The 27,337-nt window shown below is 36.2% G+C and overlaps 1 protein-coding gene across 1 annotated transcript in view; it reads left to right on the top strand.

Moving 5' to 3' along the window:
* LRP1B (LDL receptor related protein 1B) overlaps positions 1 to 27,337 on the top strand; it is a 501,801-nt gene that overhangs the window by 194,445 nt on the left and 280,019 nt on the right. Inside the window, 1 exon segment of the mRNA XM_032190067.1 lies at positions 16,404 to 16,566. Coding sequence (XP_032045958.1) covers positions 16,404 to 16,566 — 163 coding nt within the window.

The raw sequence follows: 27,337 nt of genomic DNA, 5'->3' as shown, positions 1-27,337 counted from the left end.
GCAGCATCTTCTGGATGACAGAATCTCCTTCCTCACTTTAATAGGCAGTTTTCACCTTGATCATTACAGGTTACGAAGCACTTTGTGCTCTCTAAACAAGCACCAGGCAGCACAGCCTGCGTTTCAGCCACTGTTCTGCAGAAAACTCTTCTGGGATGCTGCTTCAGAGCACGAGATTTTATGCTTGGATGGTATCTGATTCAGGTTTTCTTGGCATTTGGTAATCACAGTATACTCCAGTTCAAATCCTGGAATAGTTGTGTTTAGCTTTGCTGCTTTGTGTTTTATACCTCCTCAGTGCCACCTCACCTGGGAAGGCACACAGGCTTTTCTGTTTGCAGATGTGCTTGTACGGGACTGATCTGGATGAAAGGAAACATTAGGCTTTGCCTCTACTATTTCAGCTGTAATCTTTCTGACTTCCTTAGCCTGCCCTACTGCAGGAGCAAGGAGGGTGGGTAGTGTCTGGTGGGGAGCAAGAAGTGCTTGTGCAACCCATCACCTTCTCCTTGCCTGCATGAGCCCAAGCCAAGGCTGACGTTTTGGCTCTCTGACGTTTTTGGACACAGCTGCTGTGAGGACCATTAGACAGGGAGCCCAGAGGATTTGACCAGGATCCAGCAGCATCTCTGTGCTTACATTCCTGTTTTCTTCCACATTTCTGGTCCCCCCAGTTGTGCACTCACACACACACACATGTGTGCTCTTTCTTCTGAGTTTAGCAAAAAAAAACCAAACACCAAATAGCTTCTTCTAAGCAAAAACAACTGAGTAAGGTTTAAAGGCACGAGGGCTAGGAAAAAAATAATTATTATTTTTTATTTTTCTCATCGTCTCTCTTTACTTTGAAATCATGCAGACACAAACAAACAAACATAATCGCAAAGCTCCTCCCTCCCCAGACCTGAAACGCTTCCTTCCAATGATTAACAACAGCTATGAGTGTTGTGCTGTTCAGAGCAGCTAGTCATTTACCTTGGCATTTATGAGTCTCAATCATCGAAAGAAACACTAAGCACTAAGGATCGTGCTTCTGTCAGCAACCTTCCTGTGAAGTTTGTATGAATATTCATGAGAAATCAAACTAAAGTTTGGCTTACGCAGGAGGAGAGCAACTGTGAAGATCTGAGGGGAGGTGTTTATTCCTTTATGAAGCCTGCCCCTGAACTTGTCTCCAGACAGGTGTGAGAGGCTGACATTATAGTTGTAGACTGTGATTTTTTATTTTATTTTTTTTTTTCGTGATAGACTGTCTATGCTTACAGACCTCCTAAAAGATAAATAGAAATGAGACAGCTTCATGACAAAGGTCATTTGTACTTCAAATCACACTTCAGTAGTGTTGAGAGCATCTGATAGAGTAATTGGAACCAGAATGGGGGTGTGAAAAAAGTATCCTAAAGAAATACCGCAGTGTAGTTGGAATCTGCTTGGCACTCCCAGAGCCCTGGCCAGTATTACATCATGGTTTAGCTCTGGGAGGACTGGACAAATGCTGCTTCTGGGATAGTGACTTTCCTTAATTTCTCCAAAGGTGTTTCTCTGTTGTTGTAGTATCAATATCTCATTTTAGATAAAGTCATCATTATATAAGCAGAAATGGCACACTTTTCTCTTGAGAATCATGTTTATTCAGCTTGAATTTTCCATCTCCTTTTACTGCCCGGTCATTCTGTATCATGAAATCCTACCGTTATCAAAGCTGACCTTCCCCTTTACTATGGAAACTATTATTATTATTATTATTATTATTATTATTATTATTATTATTATTATTATTATTATTATTATTATACTTTCTCAACTTGCTATCCATCTATTCATGTCCTTTTCCAGATGACTTGCACATGTTACTGGTATACGTTCTAGTTGTGCTGTGGAACTCAGCGATCCTCAGTGGGGAACCAGTTTTGTCCCCTGGCTTAGGTAGTTAAACGGGGCTGTCAGTGACATATGTGTAAGATTACCTCTTTCCTGAGTCTTCCCTCATAACTTCCTGTATGGCTCTTGGAAATAGGGATTTCCATATGTTTTTGTGTTTAATTCCCATGTTCTTTTAGGTATTCCCCTTCAGCAGACACAAGTGCAAATCTTTAGTTGGAACATCTTTTACTCCATGGCCTGAGATGGGAAACTCATTCTTTGCAGCAGGGGCTCACAGGAAATGAGACAACATAATTGGGGTCATCTTGATGGACATGGCATAGGCTAGGAGGCTTTGCTGCTGAGATTTTTTTTTAGCCTAATACATTCATTTCTCATTCTGGTGGACCTGGACTTAGAGAACTTTTGATCAGGTGTGTGATACAGTTTTCCTGGTGCTGTATGGACTTTTATTTAATGCAGCAGCAGTGCTATCTGATAACTGTCCTTCTGCGTGTGGTTACTTTGCACTTTGTAATGATAAGACTCCTTTAGAGACTCAAGCTTTGTGGAAACTTCCTTTTATCACTCTGCTCCCGTCTTTAACTCCTGGCTAATCTTTTCTGATTATTGGTTATACACAGCCTTTTTGATGATAATCATGTTTACCAGAAGAATAAGGGTAGTTCACATCTGTTGCAGTTTAACCCGGCAGGCAGCTAAGCACCACACAGCCGTTCACTCACTACCCCGCAGTGAGATGGGGGAGAGAATGATAAAAAAGGTAAAACTCGTGAGTTCAGATAAAGACAGTTTAATGGGAAAGAAAAGGATGGGAAAAATAATAATAAAAGAATTATAAAAGAATATACAAAGTAAGTGATAAGTAATGCAATTGCTTACCACCCCCTAACAGATGCCCGGCCTGACTCCTAGGAAAAGCAGTTCCCCACCGCAGCCAACTCTGTGGTGTTATTGCTGAGCACAATGCCCCATGGTGTGGGATGTCCCTTTGGGCAGCTTGGCCCAGCTGTCCTGGCTGTGTCACCTCCCAGAGCACCTCCAGCCCCTGGCTGGCAGGGCAGCACGAGGAGCTGAGCAGTCCTCTGGGTGAGCCCTGCTCTGCAGCAACTGAAACATCGCTGTGTTATCAACGTTATGCTCATCCCAAATCCAAGGCACAGCACCAAACTAGATACTAGGCAGAACATTAAATGTATCCCAGCCAAAACTAGGACATCTTTGGCTAAATCCATCCGTTCAGCCATTCTCAAAGACAGGCTCAGAGATTGCCTGAAGACTCTGGGGTTTCTGTTCCAACATGAACACTGAGCTAGGTATCTTCTGTTGGCCATGGTAGGTATTGCAAATCCACGGCCTTTTTCTAAGAATAGCATCCATATCTTCAGATTTATATTTCGAAACTTGATGGTGTTTGCACAAAAATTAAGCTATAACCTTTGAAACCAGAGGCTCTTAGAGGACTATGCATGTATTAGGAGCTTCTAAATGCTAGCCGTGAAGCATCTGTCTGCTTTTGGTGCTTTTTGGATGCAGTCCATTCAGTCTGACTTGGGGGCTTATGCTGGCTTGAGTCATGTCCCTGTAACATTATGCTGTGCATTTCTGAGTCACAAGCTTCCACAATAGATTCTGTGAATTGGCTGGATTTCCTGCAAACATTAGGTTACCTGCACTTTTGAAATAAGAGCTATTTATTAACTGCTTGTTAATTGCCAAGAATGGATTTTTTTCAGTTGTTCAGATATAACACTACTATTTCTTCAACCTTTGTTACTTATCCAGTTTCTACAATTGATCTTCCATTGACATCAGTCAAACCCCTGCTTCTGTTCTTATCTGAGCTGGCATGCTGTCTTTTTCTTTTCATGTGCTTTTCAGAAGCCATGCCCTGGACAGTTAATTCTCAGACTGTGTGCAGAAAATCAAATGTCTTATCTCAATGTTATTTCTCAGTGCAAATTTTTGATTGCATTATTTTCTTTTCCTTAAACTCCTGGGCTCTGCCTCAGACAGTCTCCTGAATAGTGTCTCTGCAAAGCCTCCATCTCTTCATCTCCTTATTCTCAGCTCTGCATTGTAGAATTCCCTTTTTCCCAATTATCAGCTTGCTAGCTGACCAGTTTGAATCTTAGTTTCATTATTGTCCTAACATTCTGACAGAATTGTACTGTTTGTCATCCCTACACCACAGCCCAGCCTGCATAGCAAAGCTCTTGTGTCAGGGAGGAATTTCAGGAGCAAGCAGACCATCTCCCACAGCAGCAGAAGGATTTCATAAGAACGGACACTTAGTCAAAGGATTGATAATCAAGTAAATTTATCTTTATCAAACATAATGCTGAGGGATTCTTTCTCACTGATAAATTGTGTGATTGTGTTGTCTGTAAAACAATAACATTTTGTACTTTGGTAACAAGGTTATGAAGATACAATGGAATAATTCTGGGGGCTGGAAGGCTCTACTGTGTAGATAACTAGATTGCTGCAAATATAAAATACACATTTTTATAGTGAATATTTTACAAATGAATTTATATCCTTAGACATAAGAATAATGAAATAACAGTAAAAAACAAGCACAGGGATCACCTTTCTGAAATGTGGAATTAAATAATGCATGTTGTATCTGATCAGACACATTTCCAAGCCTTCAACATCCATATACACCCTGTTGACTTCATTTTGTTTTTTACATGGTAGCAACTGGTACTATTCTTTGTAATATCATTTTCACAACTGAACTTGTTCTGCTTCCGTAAATTCACTGTGGACTTCAGTAATGGGTAAATGTCCAGGGAGATGCAGACATTCGCATAGCGCAGCCTTCTCTCTGATTAGGAAAGATGCTCCCTCGTTCCTCTGATTCCAGCTCTGGCTGAGTGTTTGTTTGTTTTTTTTGTTTTTGCTGTCTGCTGAAACCAGAAAAATCTTTTTTCCTGCAACGTGCTGCAAGTGAAACAGGAACAGAACGGCATTTCCTTTTACAACCCAAACCCACTTCTGATCCTATGCAGGATCTAAGGAACTGTCTAGTCACAGCAATTGTTAAAAATCTTTCTGCTGCGGCTTTCAGGTTCTTGAGATGTCCTCAGTATTCACAGAACACTGTTTTCTGCCTTTCTTGTAAAGACAGAAGTGTATACAGGAGATACACAGGAGGCATATAGTTGTAATCGTCCCATTTCAGTGGAGCTGGCTAAGAACTTGAGGCTTTAGGCTCTTAGAAGCTAACATCAGTGGCAATAAAATATTTAGATTTTTAACTTAGTATTAAATATCATCAGCTAATTATATATGCATGAACTTATTTCATCTTCTTTACTTTTTATTTATAAGTTTCACATTTTTTGATGATATAGCTAGTGCTTTTTTTCCAAAGTGGAGATTTTCCGAAGTGGAGATATTGCTTTGTAATTTCTTGTCACACAGGATGCCAATCAAGTTTACTTCCGTTAGAATAATTGACAGTAAATTTGCTACTTACTTCAAGATATTAGTTTATTCATGCAAACATTTCATTCAGACTTCATCAAAAAAAAAAGCTAACAATAACAACAAAAACCACTAACATCAACTCAGAAAGACAAAAAAAAAAAAAAATCAGAAATCTTTCTTATTACATAATGTACTTTGTATTATGTAATTAAAATTAGTTCTTCAGCCACCTTAAGACTTTTATCTGAGGCAGAAATCATAGAAGGTTCATTGCAATAACATCACAACAAAATTTAAAAAATATCTTCCTTTAAACCTTTTTGTCTTCACAGTAAAGCAGGGGGCATAATTGTTGTGTTTTGCAACTCCTACTTTGATCTAACACTTTGTACTGCTGTGGGGTAAAGGATAAATAAAGGTCATGCTTTTCATAAATGAATAACAAATTGCATTAATCGAAGTAATCTGAAATGAGAAGCTGCATCTCTGATAGAATAAAAACCTGTTGCAGCATCTTTGCCACTTCTTTTTTTAGGAAAATATTTAAAGCACTTCAGTTTGGCCTCTGTGTAGGTCTGCTTTCAGTATTTACTCTAGCATGGGTGCTTCAGTGCCTTATTGTAGCCTGCAGTGGAGATGCACAAAGGAGTGTGCCTGGGTCAGAATGTAATAAAGTCCTTGCTCTTTACATAGTACTTTATCAACAGCTCTTACAGAAAGGAATTTCATGTTTGCAAAAGCTGATAAAACTGTGATTATTATTTGCACTGTGGTGGGAATGGTAAATTAAAAATATCCTCTGAATTGGTATTTTAATACATTATTTCTTTTTTTTTTTTCTTTTTTTTTTTTTTTTTTATACTTGTTTGAATGGCAGAATAAATGTCTAGCTCAAAAAAGTATTATCTGTAGTTTGTGGAAATATTTTTGTATTCTCAATACACAGAACTGAAACTGTAGATTTCTACCTAGAATTAAACGAATTTGATTAAAAACTTTCTTTTGACTTCAGCTTTGGAGTAGAACCTGGAACTCTGAAAACTTTATGGATCGTGTCAGTATTACTAAATAAACAAAATGGAAGAACAAATCTTATGCTTCTCACTATTTGTCAGTAAGGTTGAATAAAATAAAATCTTGGTTTTATTTTACAAATTTTAATTGTGTTTTTAGTAAAGCACTTAATCTGACACTGAAAAACTACATGTAACAAGTCTTTTAAATGGAATAAATATCTTTTGCTAAAGTCAAAATTAAGCTATGTATATTTCTTAGTTCTGAAAAAAAAAAAAAAGTGTTTTAATCTTTGTAAGTTATTTAATGAGGAGGATGCTATGCAAAAGGGATGGTCTGTCTGCACAGAGCTGAAGCTCTGCATTTTATCACCATGTCACCAAACAGCTGTGGTTTGATGTGTTGGGTCAGGCATTCACCATGACGGTTCTTGAGCTGCTGATAAAAGTTTGAACCATCTTTGCTTGTATAATTGCATAGAATCTCTGTCACACCATGTAAGCAAAAATAATGAGCTGATTGCAGAGTACATGGGGATACCTGCCACAATTTGCAGTTCCAGAGACTCACCCCTTTTGCCATTTTTTGGACTTGCTTGTATGTCATACAAAGATATTTTGCCCAAGTGATTTTTATATAAATACATATATATGGGGAGGTGTTTTTGTGCTTACATATAGGGAAAGAAATATAATGTGTTGGAAAAATCAATGCTGTTTCTCTTCTAGATAGGAATATCGTGAAGATAGTATGCATTTTCATCTGAAGACTCTTTTCAAGGATATAAAGGTTGCTCACTAAGTCTGTACAACTGGTTGCAAAATTCAGATTTCTTTTCTGTAGTAATAACCACTGCATTAGCTTCAAAACTGAACCCTTTGGGAAAAGACTTAGCAAGAGGTTTTGTTTGTCTGTTTGTTTTTAATTTAAGTGCATCAAATAACCCTGTGTCTTAAGTCTGGACAATTGGGCTTTTTTTGGTCAAGTCAAATATAACAAATAACAGTCTTCTCCTCAAAGGTTGCTATTTTGATATTGGACAACATGGAATAAATTGATGGAAAGAAAAAGAATGGACAGAGGAAGACAGGGAGGATGAGATCATGGTTGCATGAGTATGCATTTATTATAGACAGTTGGCAGCCAACATTGATAGGCATTACGGGTTTTATTTGTTTGTTTTGATCGAACTGTAATATGAGGCATCTGACATTAGTGAGTGCTGTATGGTGGCTTTCAGTGTTTTTCAGAATTACAGGTGTGCCAAAGGCCTCACGTTGTGACAGTGATTCCTCTGGGTTGTAGGAATAGTTAGCCATGGATATGACTAACCTTTTTGAAGAATTTTTATTTTTTATATGCAGGGAAAAAGGTGAAGGAAACATTAATACCCTTTAATTTAAGGAGCATTTTCCTTTTATTTCCTGTGCAACACTGAAAAAAAAGGGGTCATCCTATCTAGTAAAGTTCATGCTAAGAGTTAGTTTTATAGATATTCTGTGGCACAAGTATCTTGTGTTTGGATATATTTTTATGATTAAAGATTTTTAAAAAATTGTAATATTCTTTAAGTAATAATGCTCAAGCTGGATTTAAATCGGACTCAGTGTGCAGATTTTAATTGTCATATAAGCAAGTTCTTTTATATATATATATAAATATTTGCAAAATAATTTCTTTTTTTGGAAAGGGTGACATCTTCTCCTTTACCTCTAATATGTTTGAGATGAAGATAAAGACTTGTGTGCCCAATACAAATATTTCTGATATATATTAGAATGAAATATTGTATGGTCAGTACTACCTACTGATTAAAATTAAAATGAATGTAATAATGCCCTTTGGTGAAAAGATACAGATTGATTGATAGCACTGGGTCATGCCATGAACTGCATATTCATATTGTCTAGACCATCCATTACGAATTGCAACTATATTGGTCTCAATATGAAATTCTACTACAAAACTATGACCTGCATTTTACCTGCAAGAGACTACAGTGTGCTCTAGATCCTGTGAGCCAGCTTTGTCTGACATATGTCACCTTCTAGAAAAAACATGCAATATGAATTTCCTTCCTTCCCTAAAGCTTTGTTTAAGGCTGACAATGTTAATTTGCATCTACATTATACCCCCAAGAAGTGTTCCCTAAAGTGTTGTTGTCCACCTCTGGGATTAAGCTGTCCAAACTTTTTGTGGAAGTCATTTTCCTTAAATACTCTGTATTGCCAAAGTAACTCCCCTCTTTATTGACACGTTTTTAAAACTGTAGTAATCTACTGCCTAGTGTCTTCATGGGAAAATGGTTAAGTGACCTTATTTTTGTGTAAAGATGCTTTATGAAGTTCTTAATACATGCAGCAGGCAGTCCTGGAAGGCGGGAAGGTTGTCGACTTTTGCCTTTGATGGAGGAGGTTCAATGAGACAGGTATCACAGCCTAATGCAGCCGCAGTGTTTTCCCCCAGCAGGTCTCTTAGTCCACACGCTTGATGGGATGCCTACTGCGGCTGAATTATGCTTTAATTTTAACAGTGGATGACTTAACTGCTTTGAAGTAAATAACTGGGTTTGATTTACAGTCTCAGCAGATTTATAAGAAGCTTTTGAATGTGCAGTTAAAAAAAAAAAAAAAAAAAAAAAAAAAAAAGAGACTGTTACAGCTATGTACCTCTATAAATCTGTCTTTATCGTTCAGTATGGATGTAGGCTACTGGGACCCCGTTACAAGTTTACAATCATTTGGCTATGTGCTTGAAACTCAGTAATGCAGAAATTAGAAATGATACGGTTTTTGACTATTCTTACTTGTTTCTGACAAGACCGGTGGCAGAAAATTCACTTATAAAAATCTAAGCCCTGGGATTAAAAGACAGGACCATTCACAAGGCCATTATGTCATTGTTTCACGCTTCTGCCTTGCACATCTTGGCATCATGGCCAAATTTGTGGCTCGAGACCCAGCAACAGAAATTTCACTTTTTTTTTTACTCCTTCCAGAAACGTGATCCATTGTAAGGTAGGATCATTTTATAACATGACTAAAAGAAGAGCTATGCTAAAAGCTTCAGGGGTAGACTTTACTCCCCTACTGTAAAACCCCTGGCAAAGACCCATAGGCCAAGCATATCTGTGATCTACCATCAGCACATTTCCTCTGAATGCTCTGTAAATACGGATTTGTTAGAGAATAAAGATGGGATTTTTTTTGTTGCTATTGTTTTGTAGGTCTTAGGGCTCCCAGTGGAAGGAAGGGGTTTATCATTAGACCTGCATTTCTCTGTCCGCTCAGACCCTCTCCGTGGGTCACCTCAGCCCATGAACTCAGCCTGTCGTAACAGTACTGCTTGGCTTGGCCTCCTTCTACGGAAAGGTGCAGCAAACGTACATAACTATCTACTGTACTGTTTAAGAGGCCACAAAATTGGCTTGCATGCACATGTCTTGTCATCAGTGCTCAGGGGTTACCTTACAGATATGAGGACTGACAGGGGTCTTTTGGGGCAGCCTGTATCATGGCCTCTGCAGAGTCCTTTGACTGGTATGAATCTGCTAATTTCAGAAGCTCCAGAATCAGGTGAAGTTTCTGGAGTTAGACCTCTTCTTCAGATGTGGGCTGCATCCAGTAAAAGGATAAAAATACAGTCTTAAACATTTTGATTTTAATTTTAAACATAAACATGTTCTCTCCTGTATCTAGCTGAAGCTGAATGCTTGAGTCTCTGAGTGACTGGAGAGATGACGTCTCTGAGAGACTGGATGTCTTCATGAGCCATCAGGATGCTTTTATTAAGTATTCATAATATTTAGAATAGAATCATATTTAAAAAAAAATCTTCAGTTTGGAGAAGCTGCCATTGTCTCCATGTTCACATTTATAGGTTTTTAAAACATTATATTCTAATATCCTGTACAGGTGGAAGAATACCAACTGTATTTTTGACAGGAACCCAATTTATTGAATTTTAAATTATGTTACTTAGCAAACAAGAGGAAAAGCTTTCTTTTCTTCTGAGGAACTTGAAGTCTGGATGTTTTAAAGTGCTTATTTAAATGTAATGTTGTAGGTTTTGCATTGTACTCCTTACAAACACTATCTGAGAAGGCTGATTTATTTCAAAGGAATTTTGTGTTTGAGGATGAGTCATTTGCAAAAGATAGATGGGTATTCGTCATTTGATAATTCGCTTTTAAACATATGCAATAATCACTCAGGACATGGCTGTTTAAAGTTTAGACAACAATGTTGTCTAACTTATTGAATGGTGGCATATTTAATAAAAATATATTTTGTAAATGGTATTGCAGCACAGTTAAGGCCAGTTGCTGTCAATAGCAGAGGCACAGAAAAATCTATGACAATCTAACTTTCCCAAAGCACAGTGTCAGTATTGGGTTGTCTGAGCTGCTAATTAGGAGCATTATTCCCAGATGAGAGGCAAAGCCAAGGCAGATTTTACAGCCTGTCATTTAAGCGTGTTTTAAATACTGTTTACCTGGTAGCCTTTTTGGTGTCTGTTTTGGAAAAATAAAGGATTGCTACCATTAGTCTCATTACTCAAAACTTGTCAAAAATACTATCTTCAAGTTGCTTTCCCTTGTTCTTCAGAGTAAAATGTGTTGGTTCCATGTTAATTCTATATTTTTTTCCCCTCTAAATAGATAGTTAAATTGAACAGGTTTGTCCATGCCTGGCACTTTCATCGTTTGCTTACCTTACGCAATTCACAAAGTCTCACCTGATAAAATCTCGGCTTCCAGTCAAAGAAAAAAAAAAAAAAATCAAAGCAGTTTTCTGGTGGTGGAGAACTAAAACACATAAAAGTTGGAAAAATACACCCTCAAGGTTCAGGGAACATAGCACGAGGCAAAATATTTCAAATATGTTGTCCCATTTTTATATTATTTTTTATGACCTCATTTCTTGAGGTTTTAGTTTCCAGATTTTTATTTATTTGTTTATCTAAAGCTTTGTTTCTTTTTTACCTGTTTGGACTTCAGCAGAAAGCAGGAGATGCTTCCTTAGTTGAAACACAGTGAAGCTAACTTTCATGGCAGGCTGCTTTATGAAAGACAGCCCCAGAGGCACACAGTTCCTAACACTACAGGCTGTGGAGAAAGCGGGTGTGAAACTGCCTGTGAGGTCTGCAGATCTGTTGTCCCCTGTTGTCTTTGGTGGACAGGGGACAGAGGGTGACTCTTCCTGGCATGGGGTAGCACCACCCTGGTATTCGTATGATGCGTGACCATTAGGGACTGTACCAACACCTTCTATGTGTTAGGATGCTTGTTACAGAAACGTTAAGTTCATGAAAGTTTTATTAGAGCAATCCTCTCTCATTTCTCAGAATCATTTATTCCCCTAGCATATGGCCAGCCGTCCAAACAACTGTTGCACTGTCCTCAAAAATACCCTGCTTGTTGAGCCAATTATCATAGAATAAATTAAACAAGTGACTCTTAGCAGACCTGGCTACCTGTGACAATGCCAGGCTGCTCTTTGCAGCATGGAAAGAGTCCTGTAAAATAAGCACTTGACATTTTGGTGTGCAGAAGCAGTGAGTACTTCCATCTTCACCTGTAGTTTCCAGGTAGTGTTTGTGGGGGTGTCAGGAAACTGCCCACCCACACTGGCTGTTATTTTATTGAACCACCACTACTTTAAAGCACTTCCATGTCCCTCATCTCCCGCATGCCAGCACAGAATACAGCATTACAGTCCTGTGTGGAAGTCTGGATGTTATATTGCTTCAGAAGAAACGTATATGGGCTATGAAATAAGAATTAATACCTAATTCTTTTTTAGCTTTTTGTGTAAATCAAAATAATACTTCCTTTAAGAGCAACTTTTAGGAAAGAAAAAATAAACTTTGTGACAAAAATGAATATTATTTCATAGCATTTTCAATTATATCCATTATTTTTAGGAAAATGCAAGCAAAAATACACACTAATACTATTATTTAAATAAGATCCAAAACCCTGCCTAAACATAAATAATGATTCATGATTTTGATGCTGATAAAGATATTTTACTGTAGATCATATACAATTTCTTTGAAACTATCAGTGTTGTCTCTATGCAATAAATAAAAAAGGTTTTATAAAAAGAACTTATTTCCCATAGCAATTGTCAATGAAATTGTTTCTCATTGAGTCTAGAGTGGATTTTCCCAGTTCTTTATTGCAGTCATTCAGAACAAGGAAAACTGTAAGTATATAAGGCAGTAGAAGCTTAGTTCTTTCTCTTGAAATAGAGAGAGGTTGTCTATCTTTTTAATTATTAACCAGAAGCATATGGGGATCACACTAAGCATTTTTAATTTTAATTATATTTCATCCAGAATCATTCCTCTGTTCACTCAGAAGTTTCTATAAAAGACTCCAGCTACTTTAAGTTCCCCCGTGTCATGTGCTTAGATCATTTTGCATGTTAAAAATTGGAAATTTTTACTGAAGTGTATAAATGGAGAAAAGATGCTAATTTTTCTATTTCTACTCTTTATTCCACATTTGTAAAAAATAAAATCAATTAGCATAACATTTACGTTAATAGGCAGTGCCTGTGTTGAATCCTTGATTATTACAGCAGTAGCACAAATACAAGAATATAGCACTGTTTTTGCTCTTTTATGTTAACTGAATTGTGCAAGTCTTTATTTGAAATTAAAATGTGCACAGTACAAAATACATGTTTGAGATTTGAAATGAAAGAAGACAGTCATTCAGTATGATTCTGATTTTCATAAACTACATTTTGGCCGTAAGACATATATTTCTAGTACCATTGAAGACTTAGTCACCCTCATATAAAACTGTCATTCTCTCTAAAGGTATAATAATACATGTGAGTTAAAAATATATATATTTTTATATTTTTAAGCATATATATATATGCTTCCAGCCCCGCTTTTGCTAGTGCCCATGGTCTACGTAACGTCATCAACCAAAGTAGAGTTTAGACTATATGATATCTTACCATTTCTTTCTGAAGTCCTTAAGAGGAAACTCTGTTTTTTAGAAAGTACTAAAGGAAGGTTGATCACATTCGGTAGAAATACTCCATGGAAACTGTAATTAAAATAAGAAAGACCCGCAGAAATACGTACGAGATTGTTCAGAATAAATATGTGTGCTTTCAGGAGGGGCATTTCTTTTTAGAGATTTCTGAGGCTGTGTGAATGAAAGAAAAAAAAAAGATTCATTACTTTAACGATGTCAGTGAACTAGCCATCTGTACATATTCAGTTTTAATATGTGAATATAAAAATAAGCAAGAAAATAATTCAGTAACATCTTGAGCACAAAAATATGTATTTTAAAAGTTCCCAGTGCAACCAAAACCTTATCTCTGTAGCATACAGTACATTTGACTTGTGTGATAACTGGAGAGCCATTCAAAGCATCTAAATGCATAGCTACTATAGTGAAACCATAGGGATTAAAAGTTTGATTCATGAAAACTGCCAGCTAAGTGGATTTTTCACATGGGATATGATTTTACAGAGGCGTAGACTTCAACAATTCTTTATAAGCTTCTCTTGTGAGCAATTGGATGTGTCCTATGCACAGCAGAGCTCCTGGTATGCAAAAGACAAAAGCTAAACCACAACACTGGTACCTAAAATACACAACATATTTGTGTTAGATGAACTGTTAAATGAAAATGCTACTGTGCATTAAATGTCTAAGTTAATTAATAGATTTCAGTGATGTACTGCTCCAGAAGGTTTATTTTAGAGAGATGTTCTCTCCATAGTGGGAGATCTCTCCTCCATTTCATGCAGTAGACTTCTGAAGAAAAATGTGAATTAATGTGGCTCTTTTTCTGGAAACTGTAATCGAGTCTTCTGGCATAGCATGCTTTGTAATGAACAGCTTTACAAGGAACGCAGTTGTAATGAGCCTATGTCTTGCAAATAGCCCGTGCTGCTGTTAGCTCCACACTCTTCCCAAAGATAACCTGCTGGGGAAGGGAAATGGGGCAAAGAGATGTTAAGAGCTCTGAATGCTTTTTGAAGTCTGTGACACAAAGGTTATCCAGTTAAATTGCTTCTAGGTGTCTCACTTTGCCTGGATTGCTGAGAAACCTCAGTTGCAACTATTGGATGCAAATGGTTATCCCTAGTGTGACCTTGAATTAATTTCCTTTTATTCCATAAATACCTGTTCAGTGCCATTTCTTGTTAATGACATGTTGAAAAACAATAGAAAAAAAAAATCAGTTAATATTTTATAGATGTGAGTATCATTATGTTAAGAGATCTAATAAACTGTATGTATCATGCCTTTCAAGTATGTGTCACACTTAGGTAAAACTAGGAACATTCCCACAGGTTGGAGAGAAGACAGCAGCCTCCTCCAGCAGGCTCTCCCTCTGCTTCCCAAAGTATAACAGTGTTCCAGAGCTCACACTGCAATAATTTATTTACTAATTTTATGTCTACAAATATTTAAAATCAAATCTCTTTTGTAAATGTCATTCTCAATAAGTAAGAAAAAAACAAACAAACATGTTTTTCTCCCTTTTGTATGAAATATTAGTTAGTGCTTACATATGTCTAATGTGCATAATATGTCTAGTGCACCTGACATTGACCTCCTCTGGAGGTTGGATCTGAGACTAAATGGAGCATTCCTTTATTCTGGCTCAGCGTGTCTTTATAATAGGAGCTATCAGAAGGGATAAGGCATAATATTCACTGTGAATTAAAAGGAAAATGAGTAGCAGAAGGGAAGAAATCTGAGATAGAAGAGACTGTAATGAACTGTGTAATAGGATGGCTGAGATGGAATAGAGATGGTGTCTTGACATTTTGTTGAGTAAATCTTGTTTATTTTATCTGCACTTTGAAGGACAGTGCATGAGTCTTCATGTCTAAGTATTTAGCAAATGCATAACTCATAAAATCTCAGTTACTTTATACTAACTTTAAAGGCTTACTTTATATTCTCTAATACAAGATGGGTGTGATAGAAGCGACAGATTCTTATTCAAGTATGTGTGTGGGGACTAAAAAACTTGCGAAGGATGATAGAAATACATAAACTGAAAGTATAAAAATTAAAAGTATTGAAAAACCTGTGTGAAATACTATTTTATCACATTTTGTTTCTGTCATGAAATAATTTTATATTATATTAGCAGTATCTTGAAACCATCGTTATATAATAAATATATATTTTGAAAATGAAAGTTCATTCATATTGAACACTGAAAATATTTCAAAGGAAATGATGTTATAGTAGTTTGCTGTTTTTAATTTAAGAATAACCAAGTCTTCTATCTTACAGGCTGATGTCAATTCGGTACTGTCAATGAGAATAGGAAGTAAAGAAATCTTAGTTAAATGAAATTGATAGTTATGTTCTTTGCACTTCTTTATACTTTTACTTAGTGTAAGAGTAAGACTATGTTTTAGACCAGTAGATTAACTTAAAAGAAAAATGCAGAGATTAGAAGACATTTACAAGAAATAGTTCCAGGATCCCACCAGAAAAAGCTCTTACTGTTTGGAAATGAGAACAGTAGTGCTAGGTGGTTGTGAAGCCACCTTAGCATCCCAAGAGGAAGACTCTTAGGTCATTGTTATGAAACTTCTCCAGCTACCAGGCAGACAGCTACTTTGATGCTAATCATTGTGACAGGTGAATCAGAAATCTTGCTGCATGCAGATTTACAAAACAACAAGAAAAGGAAAAAAACAAAACAACAAAAAAAAACCACCACGGTCGGTGGTGTTGCTTCTGAGCATATCATTACAAAATTTCACAGACAGAATTTGAAATATTTAACAGAGCTACGAACAAATGTGTACCTTAGATGTCCTTGAAGTTGAAATGAGACTTTTGTGCTTAGAAAGGAACAACTCTCTCCAACTATTTTTTGTCCATAGAAAATTTAATTCTTTATTATATACAATATACCATGTATAAAATCTCATTGTAAAAACAGCTTGAGTTCTTTGGGTAGAGTGTTTGTTTGGTGAAGTTCTTTGTATTACAAACAGTTATTTGTATTACAATTGCACTTCTGAGCTTTCTCTTTATCCTTTGATTTTTTTGGCAGATGTACAGCAAATAGCAATCGACTGGATCACTGGGAATTTTTACTTTGTGGATCATGTCAGTGACAGGATCTTTGTCTGCAACCAGAATGGAATGGTGTGTGTCACACTCATTGAGCTGGATCTCAATAACCCTAAGGCCATAGCTGTTGATCCAACATCAGGGTAAGATTATTTATTTTCATTAGGAAATGTTGATCTTATATGATGTGCTCTGGTCTGTGTATTTGCTTCATTCTGTCATTTTAAAAACTTTTTCAATGCTGTCCTGAATTACTTGCACAGTTGAACAAAGCAGTAACATGTAATGCACTTGCAGCAAGTACTTAACATATCTATATTAATCACCGCTTGTGCCTTGCAACTTTTCGAAGTGGAGTTGGAAATGGAAAACAAATTTTATCTCTACTTGTTATAAGATTATTTTCTGTTATTCTGTAAATTATGTTTATAACTAGTGTACGGGGAAAAGGAACTTCTTATACCTTCTTCCCTCAGCTGCAGGAATATGGGAACTGGCTCTAAGAAGTTTAGTTACACAAAAGAGTGGAAGATTTTTTCCTCTGCTTTAGACGGTCAGCTATAATGATAAAAACACATTGTATTTGCTTTTCTTCTTCCATATTTATGTTCAACACCACCTGGGAATAAAGCTTTGCCTAAAATACAGGGCTCTAAAAATCTTCTATTCTATAACAGCCACCAGCTGGGAAAAGTTTTCAAGCAAACGATGAAGTAAAAGCATAGCTAAATAAGAATAATTAAGTTAATTTAAAAACTGTAAATTTCAGTGAGGATTTTGGAACAGAGATTTTATTTTGGTTTTATTAGGCTGTAAGTAGTTAAACCAAAATGCCTGGTGGAATACATCCTAAACAGCCATAAGCCCCTTCTCAATAAATACAAAAATATTTACTGTAGAACAGCTTGTCATCCATATGTGGACTTTTGTCACTCTTTATTTAAAGCCTGATTGAATATTAAGATGCATGATCACAATGACTTTAATTCTGACAAGAACAGCTTGCATGTAAAGTTTACAAAGAAGTTTTATAATGTAATTCTTGAGTATAGCTGTATTTCTATCTGCAGCAGATGGTGAGCTTGACTTGATCTGACTGCAGTGTTGTTTTAAAAGAAAAATAAAAAATGCGTGTTTAAATTGATTTTTCTTCAAGTTCTGATCTGAAAGAACTTGAAGCTTTCAGATTTGCCAGCAGCAGCCTTTTTTTTTTCTATACATTTACTTGTATATTCTTTACGGGATTTACTAGATGAATCCACAGTTTGTCATTAGATAATCGTATCTGTCAGGGATCTAAGAATTATATCCTGCACTTTGATTCTGCAAGAAGGAATAGAACAGAAAAAAAAAGACTGGTTTTCCTTCTGTTTGTTCTTTGCTAGCTGCAAACCATTCTTATTCAGATAGTTGCCTTTTGCAGTGCCACATCTGAGAGCAATCATGTCTGCTTTAGTGTAGATGGAAGCGCTGGCCTGGAGGGAGACCATAAGTGATTATGTTATGTAATACTGTGATTCTTCATAGAGCTATACTGATTTATTTCATGATGGAAACACTGAGTGGATTTTTTTTTTTTTTTCCAGAATTCATATTTTGCATTTCATGAGTTATTTCTTTACAGGTTTAGTTGGCAATTATATTAATTATATGACATATGTTGTTATGTTAATAGGATATCTAACGTACATCTTAATTGATATTCCTCACTTTATGTATTACTTGTGCTTGTTAGTGACTGGGCTTTGGTACAAAATGCAAAGAGATAATCAAAACATTCTGGCTACTTAAAAATGTGTTTTCTTCCATTCTTTCTTCTATATTTTTGCTTTTCATTTTACTTCATGCTGATTCTGATTGAGATATATTTCTGTGTCAAAGTATGAACATGGTATTGCTATCTAGGTAATTTGCTGATTATTTTTTTAAATTAATTAATTAATTAATTTAAATGTGAAGCCCAGGATGAGATTTTTTTTTTTTTTTTTTTTTGTGGGCTTCTGTAAAAAATACATTTTAAGGCATTAGATATAATTAGATTTTATGGTATTTGCTCCAGTAACATGTATTGCTGTTATAGTGCATTCACTGTCTCCAGCATTCTTCTAAAAGCTGAAAGTACATCCGCACAGAGAAGACCATTTCCTGCATTAAGGAATCCAGAGGTTGATCCTAAGCCTTTATGTCTATGACAGACTTCCCTGTAGTAGTACAAGGTCAAGCCCTGCTATTTTTATGTGCTCACATCTGAGCTGGTTTTAGTTGCATTCAGTTGTTACTTTACGAACCAGAAATTCTCCATTTATCATTAGAATAAAATGAGAGTAGGTGGAAAATTACTTAATCTTTTTTTTTTTTTTTTTTTTTTTTTTGTGAGCGTGATGAATTTTATCTCTGTGAGTTTTGTTAGATGTTTAGGGGTGATGGTTTTATATACTCATGTGCTTACAGTTGAACTTGAACTACTAAGCTTATTTCACATCATACAGCAAATGAATGAGAACTCTTGTTATTTTTCTAAAACTGAATTTTAAGTTGAGAGAAGAAAGACTCCACTACTGAAAAAGCTCTTTTACGAGCAAGTTTTTTACATGTCTAATGTAAGCATATTATTTTGGTCTACAATTTCAGCAGTTTTACCAATATGAACTGTGTTCCTTTTTTAGTACTCCAGATAATATCTAATGTAAGCCCACCTGAAACATTTAGGAAACCAAACAAACAAGAAGCAGCTAATTAATTATTTACCCAGCTAGAGGTTTTGCTGTACGAATACTCATCTGCTTCGTCATCTGATTTTCAGTTCAAAATAGCACAACATAATTACTGGAACCGTCACAGGGGGCTGTTACCCGAGGGAACGGCCAAGTTTCCACTGCCACTAGGAGTTGTTCAGAGTTCAGACTTGTCAGTGAAGTGTATGCTGAACTAAAAAGCTTCAGCAATGCTAGCAGAAAAACAAAGTGGCAATCAGAAATAGAGAGGAAGAATAAATTGTTTTGCAATAATATTGAATACCTTTGAAGTAAGATGCTTGGCTCCTAATGTTCATATTTTTGATAAATTTTAATATGGGACCTTGATGATCAAGAAACAGAAGCTATTACTCTGACTGGTCCTTGAAATTGGTGTACAGTTGATTATGGTACTGACGACTCACATGAAACAAATAGGAGCTGAGTTAGAAAGATTTTCACTGTAGCTGTGTTCTGTAGGTCTACTGTACTCACAGAGAATCCTTTCTAAAGGATTGTAGCTAGTTTGGCAATCAGCCTGTATAGTCATGGGACTTGGATCCCCATACATGTGTGATGGGGAAGGTGATATATATATATATTAAACTGACATGACAATAGATTTGTATTTATGTTCTCTCTAAGCTCTGCCACCAACAAGCTAGATGTCTATAGGCAAGGCATTTTATTTATTTATTTTTATTTTTTTATATTTCAGTCTCCCCTTGTATTTAATAGGGAGCATACAAAGTGTGTTGAATTTTAAAGAGTTTTGCACTTCCAAAACTGATCCAATCATAAAGGTATGTGTACAGAAAAAGCACATAAGGTGAGATTACAGAGAGGATGTGCCGAGCGAAGCTGGCGAGTGGGAGGATGCGTGGAGCAGAGTATAGAGGAACTGTGAGTGAAGAAATGGGTGAGACATACATGAATCACTACAAAGGAAGGGTGTAGCAGAAGGGGGAGAATAGGAAGGGGGAGAGAAGAATGGGAGAGGATGCTCAATTAGAGGCTGAAGGCATTGAAATGGGAGCTTGTAGCTACCATTTAAAAGTTGTATTAGTAACAATGGGGAGAGAAGTCTTACTGCTAAAGAGATTTGTAAAAAGAGCAAGCTCGCACTTTAATACTGCAACATTGTGTGTCATGTAAATATTTGAATAAATCTTTTAATCGGCTTTTCCTTCTGCTATGTTGTAGAAGTAATAATAAAAAAGAACCCTGCTTATTTCTTTCATGGAACAACTGCAAATGCATACAGGGAGAGATTGTGATACGATGGCTGTTAAAAGCCATGTCTGTTAATGTGTTATGGTGTTATGTACCAATTCTTGGAAATGCTAATAAGTCAAGAAAAAAGAAAACAGCTGTATAACAGCAAAAAGAAAAGGAAAAAAAAAAAAAAAAGAAAGAAAAAGAAAAAGAAAATCTTTTTTACTTTAAGTATGCAATAGCAATCAGTTGCTAATCTTTCTGATCCACAAAGGTGAACAAGGGAAGAATTAGTAGCTGAAGTTGTTTTTTTTTTCCTCATCTCAGAAACTCAAAAAAGGATTATTCCATTAACTTCCTCTTAGATTCTAAGGACTGAAAGACTGAAAGCACAGTTTTACCGTGGCTAAAATCAAGCCATGTTATAAAAAGAAAAACAAAAACATAACAAAGTTCTTGAAATAGTTGGGCAAATTTCCTCAGTCTAAAATTTGAGAAAATGGGAGAAAGCACAGTGTGAGGTGGCATTTTGAGATGTGGTCTTCTGTATAAGGACTGAGCTGAGCAACATCCTTAAAATACTATGTTTAAAAGAAGCTCTAAAAAACTCCTAAGGAGCAGTTGCTTCTGTTCTGTAAGGTTTTTGTTTGCTTGCTTTTCTTGTATAGCTATTGCACTTCTGATATAATTCTTGTATGGTTATTAGGAAGACATTGGAGGTATCATATGAACCCTGTTGTTGTCCAAAGTGATCAGCTGCAGTAGACTATTTTCTTAAGCTGCGTATGGTTGTCCTCCTGAGACGTTTGTGGTTATTGGACAGCCCAAAATGTAATGTGAACTTCACTGAGCAGTTCACGTTAACAAAGTCAAAGGAATAGGGAAGTTTTTATATGTCACCAAATCAAAGTTTTCCTTGATAGAGAGTTTTGCTCAGGAAATGCACAGGAGTGCCTAGGGTGTGCAAAGGACATCCAGAGGATGAAAAACAACCATCCAGAGGGCAAAGAGATTTTTTCTTTTTTCTTTTTTTCACCTGTGAATGGAATGAGTTTTGGACTGACAATTCAACCTTTTGGCAGCATGGGAAGACTTGTAAGCTGGTATGAAATCTCCTGTGAGGTGGGATCTGAGAAGAAAATAAGAGAAACCTTTGCATGGGTCAAGTCTTTGATGAAGCATCTGACTAGACAGAGCCTTGAAATCCCGTGTTAGGAGTCCTGCAATAGCCAAAGAAGAACAAGTCAGCTGATGAGGCAACAGAGAGACACTTTCTGAATCAACTTTCCTGGAATTCAGCTGATTTTCCCATTTATCCATAAAAGAAAATAATTATAATCACATGAGTGCATTATCTTCTAGACACAATGAATAATATTTGCACTTACATTTTATTTGCTTTGAATTAAGCATGATATAAGATCATATAAAGGGCACCAAAAAGTGTAGGGTTGGATTGGGCCATGCTGCAGCTTCCCCATGGGTAACAGGGCACCACTTGGGGCCCCAGCAAGGAACAGAACTGGCATCCGGGGCACTGGGACACGTAGCAGTGAGGGCTGTGTGAGGGTTTTGGATTTCAGTGAGGGTATTACAGATATCTGCAATTTAAACCCCTATGGACTTGTTTTAATAAGAAATGGTTCAATTTGAATACTTCCTTGTGTTTAGCATGATTGGTAAACAGGGCTGGCTGTGAAAAGCGTGGCCTTTCCCTTCACACCTGCTTTTAGAAAGTGGCCGAAGATGGTGTCATGCCAGAGAGATTGCTCAAAGAGAGAAAAATGTCTTAGAGCTGACCTGGTGGTGTGATAATTGGTGACTGGACTGGAGTGATTTCACAGACAAGGAAAGTCAGGGAGTTTGTTATCAACAGGAATCAAGTCTCTTACAGGGGAGGAGAGGAGCAAAAATTCAAAAAGCAGGGGAGGTCAAAACAGTAGTTATTTTTCTTCATTTGCTTCATTGTTATTTAGACAGGGGAGTCTTTTAGGATAAGAATAAAACATCTACACTTATTGTCTGCTGCCTTTTTTATTCTCTTTTTTCTCTCTTGTCTCTGAGCTTTTATAGCACCCACAAGGCTTGAGAGATATCTGCGTCTTAAAACTTTTTTTTCCTCTCAGATTAGTCACCATTTCCTGCTGATCAAAGAGGAGTGTTATAATCATTAAAGCTCACTTTTAAACAGCAAAATCATTAGTATTTTAATAACATGCCATTATTAAAAGAGTTCAGTTCCTCTTCTTGTCACAAAGCAATTTCAAAGAGCTGTAAGATACATATAAGGCACAGTAACTTTTAGAAAGTTTTAAAGGTGACCTGGGAAAGAATCCTCTTCAGAAAAAAAAAAAAAAAAAAATTAAAAAAGAAATCTTTATAATAATTAATGACAATCTGGAAGTTTTCATTAAGAATTCAGATTTTGTTGCTCATCCTCCCACTCCACCACCTCTTTCAGGCTGTGAGGTATAAGAAGTAGTGATCTCTTGAAATTATGTTTGCCTCTATTGCTATCTATTTAGTTCAAATGCTTGCTAAACATTTGAGAGAAGATTTTTTTTTCTGATTTTCAGAGAACTCAGGTTTCAGTTCTATGCCATTCCATCTGTTAATTTTAATTGTTGCTAACTAAACTGTGGCATAAAACTCTTTTTTAATTCTGTCACCTTTAAGTTTCCCGCTGGACCTAATTTCCTTTGAAATTCTGTTTCTTCTGTAGTGGTACAGATCTGCTCACTAGGAAACTTTGCTGCTGCTGCGGCTCTTAATGACAAAAAGTAAAAAGTCATATCCTCATCTGCTCTTTCCTGAAATAATGCGATATGATTTAGCATGCATGTGCAAATAGAAAATAGAAGAAATAATGTTTTTTCTTCAATAAACTCAAAAATATTTGGATTTCTGAGCATTGAAAGAGACAAACTTGTATGTAAAAGTCAACAAATCAAGCTGACAAACATCCCCAGTCACCGATAAAGTGGGAAGAATCAAAATACCAAACATATTACATAACTGCATTAAAAGTGAAATCATTTACAAAGATAGGTTATATAGATGGATCTAAGTGACTACTACGTTCAAGATAACAAAAATAGAAGAAGCTTGAATAGATTTAGTACATGCATGTTTCAAGTATTTATATGAGTGCATTTATTATTGTGCATACTTAATCAAATACTACTGACATTAATAATTGATGACTATAATTAGTATCCAATCTTCCGTATACATAGGAAGATGCATAGGAAGATGTACTCTACTGGATACCCAAAACCTCAAATGCCACCAAAAATTGCATTCAAAAAAAAAAAAAAAAAAGAGGTACTAATAACAGTGATAAACTCTGAATGAAAAGTAATATTTTTTTCTAGTGATCCTAAAAAAGAAAGAGTGAAAGATTGGCAAAGTGACTGCAAGTATTATTAGAATGTCTGGCTGATGTTCTGAGTGGTGGCATCATCTAATAGCCAGGATTACTGCCCAATAAAAAGCTAACTGGTGGGAAACTGAAGAAAAGCCTATTGTAAAATGAACTAAAGTAAACCTTTTTTCTTTATTTTTCAGCATGTGCAATGATTTTAATAGGTATGTCATGTCTGGTAGGAAGAATATTTGAATGGTGTCAATAATTATGGAAAAATAATCAGTGGAAATAAAAAAAACAAACCTCAATAGATTACACTTTTCAGAAACACTTATGGAATCACAAAACATCCATAACTTGTAATAAATCTAAAAAAAAAAAATATGAAGTAAATTGAAGTGTTTTTTTTTTAAGTTCTCAAAGGTTGCCTTTCAGCTAGGACCTTGAATGCAGCATTCCACCTCCCTCATTTCTCTGGGACCTGCCTGAAGATCTCAGCTGCCAGTTGACTACATCATCCTCTTTACCCAAACCGACTTTTTTTTTAAGGGGTATCCTTGGTGCTTTTTTTCCACTAAACATTTGAATTGTGTCAGCAAACCATCTGAACACATGAACAGCAACAGCACTCATAAAGCTCCGTGAATTTGATCACCTGGGGCAATTCACGGCTGATGCAACACATCCTCTCGCTTTCTTTTTTTAACTGTCTCCGTGTAATAATTAGTGTAGTTACTCTTAATTCTGCCCTTAGATCCCTGTCCTTCAGTCCTTAGCTAGTTAAGCTTCTGAACAAAACTCTCATCTTTCACCGAGATTACTCTGATTCTTTGAATTTGAATTCAGTATTTGTGAAGGAATAGAAAATAGGTGTGCTACTCTGCCAGGTATGGAAGCTTGAAGTCCTTTCTTTTTTTACCTGCAATGTCCAGACAAAAGCTGCAAGATTTAAATCATCCTATCAATGATTTTCCTCCAGGATGAAAGCAATTAAGCCAGAGAGAATTGAGGCCACTTTGTTTCTCAATGAGAATATAAATGGGAGTTTAAGGCTTTATAATGCATGTACATTATGTTCATGTCCATCTGAATTCACCTTTTATTTTATTTTTCTTATTACCTGATAGTCTTATTATCTAGCCATCTTCTATAAGGTCATTTGTGTAGAAGACAAGTTCTGATATGAATTAGAGCACTGCATGAGTGGAAGCACAGAAAAATATCTTACAAAAGAACTGCTAAAACCTGTCTTCTTTTAAAGGAGTTAGTTGCATTAGGCTGGATTCAGGGAGCGCTTCTATATACAGAGGGCAAGAAAGAGAGACACACTCATTTTTTATTTTTTTTATCCAAAATATGAACAAAATGGAAGTAATCAAAAAAAAAAAAAAAAAGTTCACCCATTTAATATAGTATGATGTTACAATGTTCCGAAAATCTTTTCTAGTAATGGTCACGCATTTCTTGTGTTGTTTTTACACCAGTCTTTCTATTCTAGCAGTGAAAAATTGTCGAAAAGACAGACTTTCTAATAAGCCATTGCCATGCCATTCATTTCTTTCTTCACTGACAATAAATCACTGCCTCCATATAAGCAGGGTTTCTAGTATAAAAACATTGGAATTACTCTGATACTGGATTAATCAGAATCACTCAAACTCAGAAAAAATGATGAAATCCATTCAGTTAATTTACCATCTGTGTGATGATATCATCCCGATAGAAACTGCTGTTCTCTTGAGCTGTGTTACCTCTGTATATGGTTTTTCAGAGTTTTCCTGTGTTTTGTTTTCCTGAGGTTTCTCACATGTCAGTGTCCTCATTGCTTTGCTCACCAGCGTGTACATGCCGTGCTAAAGCTCTGCTGAAACACGACACTTTTGGTGGAGATACAGAAAAACTGGAGGAAATCTGGAGATAATAATAGGAAATAAAAGATATACAAAACATGACCTGCAGGAACTATGACAGTCTAATCTAGAGAAGAGGAGGTTGAGAAGAGCCATAACTATTTTTTTATAAATGGCTGCTTAAATATAAAGGTGGTTTATTGAAAGGTGATTAAAGAAAGGACAGGAAAAATCATTTTAATATGTTGCAAAGACTTCAGTAGATAAAGGCAGAATTTACTAGGCTGAATAGGTGTTGGCACATGACCCACATGGAAGTTGTAATCTCCTTCATCAGGGATGTTTAGGACTATGTCTGTCTGGCAGTGATATTCCAGCCTTGTGTTACCCTTTCTCAGTAAAGGAGGTGGTATCTGTGTGCATATCTATAAGCTTACAGTGTCAAATAATGGGATACTAGAAGAGTGGGTGTGAATAAATGTGTTTACTAGCATTTCAGTGTTGTTTAAAAAGCACATTTTAAAATATACTGAGACATTACCAAAGTAAATGTGTTTTGTTTCTCCACTTGAGGGGTTTGGAGACATTTGAAGTAAAACAAGGACCAAAGAAAAACACACCTCTTTGTCCTTTTCTTTTAGAGGTGGTGCAATTTACTGCAAATGAAACTGAAAAATGAAACTGAAACAGGAAATCTGCAGAAGTTTGTGTCCATGAGTGGCATCCTTGCCTTTTAAGAACTGCCTTTATTTTAACAGACTGCAGTGAAATTGTATGTTTAGAAGTTGTATTTACATTTGTGTCTGTAAAGCGGTATGAGCAGCCTTCTCCCATTGTGGTTGGTAAGCAGCATATAAAAAGCATCAAATAGATTTTACTTATTGTCTGGTACAGGTGACATTGTCTCAGCCATGGCATGGTGGTGCCTGTGACTGCTGCATGGCTAAACACGGCTAAGAAGCTAATTGCAGCATTGGGTTGTGACCATAGTAGGTGCTGAGCAGCTTTTCTTTAAGGATGAGACCTTTTGAGTTACAGGCAATATTTCTCTTTCTCAACTGTAGCATTTTGAAAAATACAGCAAAATAACAGGGGACAACTTGCTTACTTAATTTTTTTTTTTTAAATTAAGATGTTCTACTGCTAGAAACTTTTTTTTTTTTTTTTTTTTTTGGCTTTAAGCTTGCTCATTGCCAGTCAATCTGAGCAAGCTAATTCACTTTCATAGGTAAGACAACACACAGACACACACGAAATATGGTCCAAGTTTACAGTTGGCCTCAGGCTGAGTGTTTCTAAACTACAGAACTGATGTGTTTGGAAGGTGTCCAGACTGCCACTTGAAAACATGTCTACTTTGAATCAGTTGGTAATCAACTCTTTGGAGATGCAAACTGTTAGTGTAGACAAGCCTAGAAGAAAGCCAAGGAAAAAAAAAGACCTCTCATTAACTCTACTTCAGCTTTACACAGATCATTATTATTCATATTATTATTTGACAGCAAATCTAAAAACCCAAGCCTTACTACTCAGGGATTCACATTAACAGATTTTAAATGAAAAATTATATTAATTGGAGGATATTTGAAACTCACTGCCTTTTTTTACCTGCTGAAAAATAACCACTTACATTCTTTCAGTCTCTTAAAGTTTTATAAACTTAGTTATGCTTATAGACTTCTTCAGACACAGAAATTGCACAGCACCACCTCTTGGCTGATCTTACCCCGCAGAATGAGAATATATG

Source organism: Aythya fuligula, chromosome 6, assembly GCF_009819795.1.
Source record: "Aythya fuligula isolate bAytFul2 chromosome 6, bAytFul2.pri, whole genome shotgun sequence".
Classification (NCBI taxonomy): domain Eukaryota; kingdom Metazoa; phylum Chordata; class Aves; order Anseriformes; family Anatidae; genus Aythya; species Aythya fuligula.
Note: the sequence above shows the minus strand (reverse complement) of the source record. Positions and strands in the feature narration are given on the sequence as shown.